The sequence below is a fragment of the Mercenaria mercenaria genome, chromosome 5 (assembly GCF_021730395.1).
Source record: "Mercenaria mercenaria strain notata chromosome 5, MADL_Memer_1, whole genome shotgun sequence".
NCBI classification, from domain to species: Eukaryota; Metazoa; Mollusca; class Bivalvia; order Venerida; family Veneridae; genus Mercenaria; species Mercenaria mercenaria.
This window is the reverse complement of record NC_069365.1, coordinates 70,542,864-70,554,095: the sequence shown is the minus strand read 5'-3', so window position 1 is coordinate 70,554,095 and position 11,232 is coordinate 70,542,864. Positions and strand designations below refer to the sequence as shown.

Here is an 11,232-nt window from a genome sequence, read left to right as displayed (position 1 = left end):
AAATCTCTAAAAACCCTCCAATAAATCTAGAAATCTGTCAGCTGTAAATGATTTATAGAGATTCCATGCATAAATGTTACATTCAATGCGTGCAATTTGAAAGTTTAATTTGTTGTTACGATTTCCTCTCACAGATTAGTTTGAAATTCATTGAAATTTTTCATCGTTTGTAGAAAACGGCATCGTTTAGCAAGAATGATTGGTGAAAATTAGGTATAATGACAAATGACGTCAGTGACATGTTTAAACAAAGTTACTTACTTTTATGAATCGTTATTTAAAATGTTTTACTGCAGCCGTACGAATATTCTTCGAGCATGCATTCTGATCATTACATGTGAATGTGACACTGAACACCTTTTCCCCATAGCATATAAATTTCCCTTCACTAAATATAGTCTTATAGCGGTAGGTATGGTATTCAAAGTCTTATTCTTTTTTATTTGTTATGTAATGTACAGATTTGTTCACTGTGTCTTGTTTCAACGTCGTGAATGTGGCTTGACCTCACAAAATAGTAACCTATAACCAGTTCCTACTCGATCTGTCAGAAGAGCCTTGGGTGCATGGAACGCAACCAATACTATGCATCTGACACCCAAACAATTATTTTAATCAAGAGCAAATAACTAAGATATACAAAATACTATTTCGATTCTAACATGTTACCACTATTATTGGTATCTACCTACTTGACGACAAGCGCCAAATATTTGCCGGTTATGTTTGTATTTCTTTTCCAGCGCACTGCAATGACGCTTAACTTTATGACGTAATAAATATGACGTACATGTACTTAAAGTGATGCATAATGACACATAATTTCAGACCTTTTTTTGTTGAAAAAGGAAGTCCAAAAATAAGTCATGTCGTAAAATGGCGTTAAATTCTTCATGTGAGAAAGCCATCCAGCTGGCTTACGGAAGGTCGGTGGTTCTACCGAGGTACCCGCCCGTAATGAAATAGTGCACGGGCCTTTCTCCACCATCCATCAAAGCTTGAAAGTCGCCATATGAACTATTATTGTGTCGGTGCGACGTTAAACTCAATAAAACAAACAAACAAACAGACAAAAGACATAAGATTCAGATTTAGTTTTTATGAACGACTTTACAGAATACATTTTTTAACACAAATCTTTTAATTATTTTACTGGAATATTAATTGCTTCGTTCGTGATACCTTTTTTATCGACACTGTTCTTGAGAAGTTGGGTTATGTTTTGTTCATACGATTTTATTTTCGCTTTTGATTTGTCAGTAAAATAGGTATGCAGTGATATGCACTAATCACATGTATCAGTCAGCTATTCAACGTTGCGTTTTCTGGCGTATTGCGCCGAAAAGACGATAAAATAAAATGTTAAATTGTTTTTTCGATCTTTTAATATTACTTGCATAAAATTTATGCGTTTATTGCAACATGTTTGTGAATTACTTTTAATGTATTTATCGTAACACCTATATGTATTACTCTATATTCACCTTACACTTTGATCTTGTCTATGTACAAATTAACCCCGCTGTATTAAGTGCTGGGTCATTTTCGGTGCAATGTACTAAGGTATGTGAATGATAGTAGGTGGTATTAATAATTCAAATAAAATCAAATCTGTCAGTTATGATTCTTAGTTTTATTTAAATGTATATGAATAAAAAGCAAACATTAACTATATGACTGATAAAATTTATTACGTTTAAAACGTTCATGTGTGATAATAATTTCAACGCAAACATTTGTTTTTTAATACATACTCTCATCAATAAATAGTTTATAAAAGCCTACAAGATGAGCTGCAAAAGTTGTCCAAAAAAAAAAAAAAAAAAAAAACTAAAATAGCATAAAATATAAAAGTAATACATGTACATGATCGTATTTATTGACTCGTAAATTCCGCTTATCTTATTGGTCGATAACTAGTCACATGGAGATCCATAAAAAAGCGATATTCATCGCTGAAAGCGGTACTCTTTTTTTTAATAAACAGACTTTAACAAGCAACTATTTTAAGTACAAACTCATGCGCTATACTAAATATAGATCTGTCAAAAACGAGCCAATTATATCTGCTTTCTGTAAGCGTGTTATCCAATCATCTGCCTCAGTACGTTGCGTTACTGTCTGTTATCATTGTTTCTTATGAATAATCTAACTGAGATATTAACCACACTGCTTTTGTTCTAAGTGCAGTCATAAAATAAAACATTTATTTTATTAGTATATCGGTGAATATCTAAGTTTACGGACCTCACGAAGGTTATATTTACAGTGGCCAACCCTTTCTAATACATGCAATACTGTCCGGTAGATTACCTACGTTTAGATAAAGTCAAACACGTCATGTGCTTTTCTGAAATAAAGTAGTGAATACAATACGTTGAAAATGCATAATGAAAGTGGGGGTGTCTTGTGTCAAACATTTAGTTTTTAGGAATGGCGTTTTTCTTGGATCAATGTCAGCACTACAAAGGGATCAGTCATTCCTATCTGCTGCAATAAGAACATGATGTTAAGTCATATGACATCCTTTCTGATATCTGTAATCGGTGGAAAACGAACATTTATATAAAAAAAAAATAAAAATAAAAAAGGTGTTTATATCCTGGGAGGACGACATTTGTCTGTGACAGCTTTCCATATCTTTTTAGCAGCATGTTGGCAGTTTGGAAATGCCACGCAATAGGACTGACAGGGATAGCCTTCCTCAGTGATATCAGGCATTATGACAGCATTGTGACAGTTAACCTCTAATCCATTCCGTATTTCCATCTGAAAAGACGCAAAATATTTCAACTATAGTAAAGAACTATTAGTTTCACTTTTGTTTGAATATCAATTTTCTGGAACAGTCTCTGTGTGAGTTTATGCATTATTTGGTCCGGCTTATTAATTATGAATATATTGTGCATTATCTAAAATATTAACTTGTGCATTGTTTTCACATTGCACAATAATAATAAATCCATTGTTTAATTATATATACATCTGAACATACAAAGATGATTTATTTCATGATGTACATAATTATGTATACGCCAATTGTAGAGTATGAATGCCGACGTCCGTTTTGGCACGCCGGTGTCATTGCCTTATTTCCTACTGTTAAATTTGTATTCAACATATATTGTTTGTCAACTGAAGAAGCTTATTAACGAGAAATATATTTCAACAAGACGGGTATTTCATCATGAAATAAATCTATGATTTATCTATTCAATTTTACGTAATAATTCAAACAAAACAGGGAATGGTTGTTTTGATAAAAAAAGTTCTTGCTGTGGACTATGTGTGAAGTCGCCATCTCAAATCGAGAAATAGTAAGATAGGTCGAATACATTATCGCACAAAATTGCAGAAAGTCGTTACGAGTCCACTGCCAAATGCCAAGTATCCTGCATAAACTTGATTACATTAAAGGCAGGGCCCCTCAATTTGTTGCAGTTACTCGCTGTCCTTGTTTGTTTATGAAACTTGTATATAATGTCCTCTCTGGTAGCATTGCAGTACAGTAATTTTGTCATTGATCAGAGCGCTAAAATACCTTACGTCCATTTGAAAGAATATCCTAATCACTCACGTTTATTTAAGTGTTGTGTTACTATAAAACGTTCGAGATACTAATTGTTACACACTGAGATTATGAAACGGGTGATTTTAATTCATCTTATTTAAGATTAAATTTGCGTCAATGCAATTTATTGGTAGCGATGTGTTATTAAGTCAACTTTAGACCATCTCATATGTTAGGGGCCTCTGTAGCAAAGTGCATAAGGACTTCAAACCATTTACCCATCATCGATGTGGGTTCGGGCCTCACTCGTGGCGTTAAATTCTTCATGTGAGAAAGCCATCCAGCTGGCTTACGGAAGGTCGGTGGTTCTACCGAGGTACCCGCCCGTAATGAAATAGTGCACGGGCCTTTCTCCAACATCAAAGCTTGAAAGTCGCCATATGACCTATTATTGTGTCGGTGCGACGTTAAACTCAATAAGACAAACAAACAAAAGACATAAGATTCAGATTTAGTTTTTATGAACGACTTTATCACGTGACTCAACAATGAGTGTTAGAAACAAGCTTCCACATTGCTTCTGAAGCAGTTTCGTCACTGCAAAACAGCATACTGTATGTGCACGGTATTCTTCCGGCAGCCATGAAATCATAGACGGTATGAGAGTGTACGGTCCCGCATTTGGATCTTGACCATCTGTAATTTTAAATAAAAACATGGAAATATGATTTAAATCAGGAATATATAAAATGCTTTCTTTTTCAATTCTAAATTGGAAAAAAAAGGTTTTTAATGCAGTTCTTAATATCAGTTAGGGATATTCGAGGGCTGGATTTCGTGGGTTCGATCGCCGGCCGCGTCATATCAAAGACTTGAAAAAATGATACCAGTAGCTCCCTTGCTTGGCGTTCAGCATTAAAAAGGAAGCTGGCTTCTCTTCTCTCCCATATCCTCGTGGCGATGGATTCCATCCGGAATGAGGTGTCAAGAGTGATTAATATAAGTTGTAGAACTTACTTTACATTCTACCTAAAATAAATTAAAATATACCAAGTGTGGAATAAGAACTATAAAAAATTGATTACAGCTTCTTAGAACTATGCTTAAGGTAGTTACATGTATATAATCGGCAATTTTCATGCGATTCTCGTGTGCTATTTCGGCACATTATTTGTGAATACTGAAATATTAAAAATGCCACTTGCCACCAACGATCAAATACCATAAGTTAATAGTTGAATCTCCTAACAGAAAAAAAGTCATTTGTTTACATAACAGGTTCTTTTCAGTATTTATGAATGTGTTAACTCTGCCGAATAACTCACAAAAGCCCCAAACCGTTTGCGTTAAAATGTGTGTGCGTTATAAGATAGGATAATGCATGCATATCCATTAGAAAAATGTAATTCCACACTAATTATTCACATTTAGATCATTTTATTCTCCAGAACAACTGATCATTAAATAAAACAAAAATGATCGTCGAAAGAGGTAACTGCTTTGTATGCTGATTTAGAAATATGAATGTTATCGCCATTTTTTTTTAAATTTTACTGCTGTCAACTCCAACATAATGCAACGCTGAAGGATATGTATAAACACAACATCAAAGTATGTTCATCTCGTTTGAAACAATCAAGTTATTTAAATTTATATGTACTGGAATTACAAATGTGTAAAGATTGGATAAACCTGTTAAGTTACTCGATTTCATATATATTGGGATTCATAATCATCAGCATCATCATCCTCGAGTAATCGCCTCAATATAGAAGAATATGCTTCCTAGCTATCATATTGGGAATGAACAGAAACGTGAATCATAATAATTATGGACCGTAGGCTATAGGTACTTACGATGAGGACATACGGCTTGCTTCAATAATGGCAGTGTCCATGGCATGTCCATAATCGTTTGTGTTGTAAACAAGCCACTTCTGGTTATCATACGTTGTGACAACGACACCATAGTGGTTATACCGCCATTCTCTTTTCCCGAAAACACCACTGCTACTGTTGCTGCTGCTACTACTGCTGCTGCTACTGCTACTGCTGCTGCTGCTGCTACTACTACTACTACTGCTGCTGCTGCTACTACTACTGCTGCCACTGCTGCTACTGCTACTACTGTCGGTGTTGCTGCTGCTACTGCTGCTACTGTCGGTGTTACTGCTACTTCCGCTTCCGCTGACACTTCCTTCGCTGCCAAAGTCAAAACCAAATCCAGTAACTGAGCTTCCTACAGGTCTGCAAAATTAAATAAAAATAATTTACAATGGTTACTGTTTAACATTGTTACTTTAGTAACGTATTTCACGTATTGATAAAAAACATCATTCAGAAAACAAAACATATTTTATTAACTGTATCAGGAGCAGTTTTGTAAATGATGTGTGGCAAGCGTAGATTATCTCCTCCTAATTGCAACTTGTGATTATTTTGTTTCTTATCATTTGGGATTAAGGAGTAAATAAAAGATTTCAAGATATTAAAATAGTCCTCTCAAACTGTTGCAAATGGTGTGATTTGACAGATTTAGACTTTTAGCTAAGTCCTTTTAATTCTGATATACACATACGTTATATGTTTATTCTAAGTATTTCAATTATCAAGGTATTCGTGGCTGAGTGGTTAAGGCCGGTGACTTTAGATGACTTGTGACTCACCGCTGTTTCGCTTAAACCGCGCATGGGGTGTATAATTTTCTCGTTTGAGGAAGTCATCCAGTTGTCCTACAGAAGGTCATTTGTTCTACACAACCCATACGGGCCCGTACGCCCAGAAGGTAACATGAGATTTTTTTTCCACCATGAAATAAAAAAAAATCACCATATGACCTATAACTGTGTAAATGTGACAATGACACAAACATAAAAAACGAAAAGAAACGAACCTTTTATACATCTCTGCATATACAACTGTCTTTGTGCCTACAATAGTTAGATCAACCGATCTGCATATGGCACACAGAGCAAAAAGTACAGCAACGTATAGTAGAGTCATGTTTAACAGTCCGATGGTAAATGATAGAAGAGGAGGTCAGTTTGAGATTAAATACAGGAGACCTCAAAGTAACCTTTTAACCTGTACTTACATGTCAGTCTTTATCAGACGAATGGTTTAAATTTTGGCATGAAAGAGCAAAATCAATTACAGTGCATCAGGGTTTACTTTGCATTAAGAAAGTACTGCTAGTTTAAAAATAAAGTTAAATATACGACAGAGAATAGACCGGTTCCACCGACACCTGCTAGGAGCGACATTCGTTGTAATACGATACATTCATATGGTTCTAGCATCTTTTCTCTGTATATTCATAAAAGTAAATACTGGGTTCTTCCATGTATTTTGATCATAATATATGTAATTAAAGATATACTTTGTCCTCCCTCCATCCCCGCCAATAATATACTACAAACTAGTAAGCATTTACGTAAATACAGATTGAACTAGCACGCACATAGATGGTACCAACGACCTTCCGTAAGCCAGCAGATTAGCGAGTTTAAAGGGCAAGCAAACGAGTCGAAGTCAGCGATCTTTATCACACGGATGCCTCTTTGTACATTGAATTCAAAATCAATTTCTAAAGATGACATTTTTTAGTAAAAGATACCCTTGGTACTTCTTTTTCCGTACTCTATTTTATTGGGTTGTCAAGAAGTCAATGCGCATTTATATAGAGGAGAATTCGAATTGACGTTCTCACCACATTAGCCGAGGTATCTATAAAATGCTATTGGATGAAGTACTTGTCATAGAGAATGATGGATACTGCAATAAATCCTAACAATACTTCGGCGTATCAATTTATTGTATTGGGTTTACTTGCAACAGTTATCACGCTCTCAATTGAATTTAAGTGATCTATACTGCTTGGAACAAGAAAACGTGTTTTATTACGAGTTTTTTTCTGGTGTTTTAAAGTTCTTTTTGATGATATTTCTTCTCACGCTGAAATTTGCATAGTTGGTGACACCAGTCGAGAAAAGGCGTTGAAAAGATTGGCTTATAAGAAAGCTTTCAAAGTTTTCGGAGTAAAATGTGTACACATACAGCGGAATTAATTTGGATCATATATCATAATTCATAGCTTCCGCCTTTTAACCTTATGTTATTTATTGTATCAAATCATTATCATTGATACTAAGTATTTCGCAAATTGATATATTGTCCTCTGTAGACACATTTCTTACCTGATTCATGTCGTTATATGCCTGCAGACTTTTAAATGTCTTCTGCTATACTAAAACATATTACAGAAACATATCTTATTTTAAGGTAGATTCATTGCCGCAAAAAGCCAAATGTCATTCATATGGCAGAAAGCTTTTAGAGGGAAACAATATAAGTTATAAATATTTAAGTTGGGTCCTGCTGTGTTCTGCAGCCACTGGAAGTTTTTTTGTTAACTTGATACATATTGAGAAATACCATTCATTTAGTATGTTAATATCTATAGCGGATTGAGGAGGCCGTAATGATTAGTCATTTCATTTAATATCCCATTTTCTCCATACCATGTGTTATATAATTACTAACTTATTTTGCATTTATATGTAAATATGTAATTTTTTTTTTCAATAAGAGTATTTTTCTTTTATTTTGAAAATATCTCTTCGTAAAACACAATTTTCCCAACAACTAGCATTTATGTCTCATATTCAGTACCAGCCTTCATATAAATACTTATTTCACTAAATATCTCAATTAGAGTATAATCATTTTTTTATGTCCGCAAACTATAAATAAATGTTCTATTTCCTAACGTTGCATTGACGTCATTGATAAGCAAAATGAAATTGTAACGAAACAATTACATTTATCTTCTAAAGTTAAACACTTCACTGCAAAGTGTTACTCTGTAGCATTTGCAGGAATACATTTATATAGGATATTGTAGATCATGCATGCCATTATATACTTAGGGGATTGAGAAGTAGTGCTTGTGCAGCTGTTTGGTAGCAATAAATTTAAATTTTCAAAGCAATATATAATACAGGTAATACACAGTTAATCCACACATCTTTTCTTAGCTAAAGTGTTTCAATTTTTTAACAGTTTTACGCATTTTTTTTGTAATTCGAGTATGCATTTCTAATATATTTGTATCGTTTAGAAGCACATCGACAAAGCTGTGGTCTTATGGCGACGTTTCCAGATTTTTTGTTATTTATTTCAGGCATGGGAGGGCCCTTGGCGTTTAAAAATCGATTGATGTTTTCATGTTATAATTAACTTGGCTAAACATTTCTTTTTCCAGTGTAGCACAATTAAATTCTCTTTTGTTCTGTGACACTAAAAATTTCAACAAATTTACTTATATAGCTTGTTTTGAGAGATGTCATGTTAGTTATATTAGTATTGAATAAGGTAGGTGCATCATTTAATTATTTAATAATTGTGTCAATATCTGCTGTAAGGTAGCTTTGAAAATGTTCTTGAAAAAAAAAAAAATAAAGTTCAGAATTTTGGAATAATGTTCAGTAAAAACGTATAACTAAATGCATGTGCTAGGTCTTTAATATAACAGTCTTGCATAGACTTCGCATATATTTTATCAGTTCTTCGTTAAGATTTTATATCAAACCACAAAAAATGAGCTCAATATTTTAGATACACTGTAGATTGTTTCCTTGGTCTCAGAAGTTTTTTTTTCTGAATTGAATACTCCCTATTATTGATGCTTCTTCTCCATTCAATTGTAACAGAAATTTACAGCACCGAAAAATGAAATAAATCATAGTGTCTGGTTGATATACAAATTAATATTACATAGTTATTGTTCGCAGTGAGATGAAAGATGCCATTAATACGGCCGAACCATGATATTTATTGCAGATTTTCACTGGCTCAGTTTCGCCGATTTCTTGTAGTAATATCAAATTGTTTGAAATGATTTATGTAGATTTTTTGTTGTCTTTAAAAACCATACGGATATATTATAGAAAAACATTGATGTATTGCTTAAGTTCAAATGATGTGTAGAAAAAGCGTCAGCAGGCGTAGAGTGTATTGTGATACAAGTAAACATTTCCTGTAGATGTATCATCTCAGTATTTGATTTAGTTGCTAAGTCTATAATCATAACAATCAGTAATAGATCTCTAGTCAGTCAGTGAGTTTGGCTTTACGGCGGAGCGCAAAAACGGTTATATATCGCCGACTTTATCTCATAGTCTTAAAAACGGAGGTAGCAAAATGTTTGATATCAAGGTTTCAAAAGGCGTGCAGATGTCTTCTGTCGATTTCAAGTGTACGTGTAAGTGTTATCTTATAAATGCATTGCAAATGGCTATCATTTACACGTACACTAATCATCTGCCGAAAGTTTAGCATTTGTAACAAAAGTGTAAAATTCTGATAACATATTTATATACGGTGGAACATGTACATGATATTGATACGGTATGTGTGTGAAAGCGTAGGCTGAGGTCTGATCACTGTTATAGTTTTCAAGAAAATGATATTATTGTCGATTTATTGCCGGTAACGCATTTCCTTGTCAGACAGATACCTCCAATGAAGATATCTCCAATGTGCTTAATACATCAAATACATTAGACTGGTTAATGTTTTTTTATACTGTAGTTTTCCTGTATTAAGTGTTGTTTGTTTAGCACTCTTATTCAAAGTGTTAAGAATTTGCAAAACGTGAGTGTTTGTGTTTTAGTGTTTAGGACATAATGCGAATAATTATGCACGAATATGTTGAATAAGCGAGTGGCGAATATTAGGGAAAATTAAACCATCGCGAATATTATACAATCTAAATTACTGAGATTTTTGACTTGGATCATAAAGTATCTTCAATTGTTATTATAATAGAATAGAAAGTGTGTATTCTATACTCTCAATTGAAAAATCTTAACGCTCATTGAATAGAAAGATGCTCTAGAGGTTAACTTCCAGCCACTTATCACGGAAGTTCGTGTTTAAGCCCTATATTGCTAACTTTGAGAACAACCACTTTCGTTGTATTTGAAGTAGCTACAGGAAATATGTTGAGAGATAACTATCCTCAAGATCTGAAATATTATGTCTTTTCAATGGGAATTACACCAGGCAGAGAGTTGTTCTGTTCTTCTGTTCTGAATTCAAAACAGGACAATCTTATTATTAACGACTTCCTGAGCCATGCATGTTAAGGTATAATTAAGCTGTACGCCAGAGATGGTCACATCAGATTCAATTCAAACAGAAAAAACAAGAAACAGTTCACGTTGCGCCAAATTTGGATAGTTAAGACTTAACGTCCATACTTCCGTAGAAACATAGTTCAGACTGTCGTGGTGCTAACAGGGCGTGATCCAGCTTAGACTATATATTGTAAATCTGATCGTTAGGGGAACAGATTAAAAGGAAAATTGCATATTATCCAAATTTGAAATGAGACTTATTTGTAGTTTGAAATGCACGGATCACCTAAAGAGACATCTAGTACTTTATTTATTTTATACTAAATTGTTTTTTTTTATTTAGTGAATTACAAAATGTATATCGTTTTTTAAAGGAGTAATATTTCGATTTTACGACGAAAACATGTTATACATAAAATAAAGATACAGATTGATACGTAAAACGCAAAAAAATATTTCATTGTTTAAAAATCGTATAAACGAAATATTATTTTGTATAAAACGAATATGAGTAAATGTGTTTTTCTAGAAATATATTCAATTATTACATTTGTAGAACCTTGACGTCAGATTTCAAATGAA

The 11,232-nt window shown here is 33.6% G+C and overlaps 1 protein-coding gene across 1 annotated transcript; it reads right to left on the bottom strand.

The window, feature by feature from the left end:
- Nucleotides 1-4,015: 4,015 nt before the first annotated feature.
- On the bottom strand, nucleotides 4,016-6,556 carry LOC123557563 (osteocalcin 2-like). Its single transcript, XM_045349091.2, has 3 exons — nucleotides 6,405-6,556; nucleotides 5,369-5,758; nucleotides 4,016-4,207 (listed from the first exon to the last, which is right to left on the bottom strand). The coding sequence occupies exons 1-3, from the start codon at nucleotides 6,512-6,514 to the stop codon at nucleotides 4,054-4,056; spliced, it is 654 nt and encodes a 217-aa protein (XP_045205026.2). The 5' UTR covers nucleotides 6,515-6,556; the 3' UTR covers nucleotides 4,016-4,053.
- Nucleotides 6,557-11,232: the final 4,676 nt, after the last annotated feature.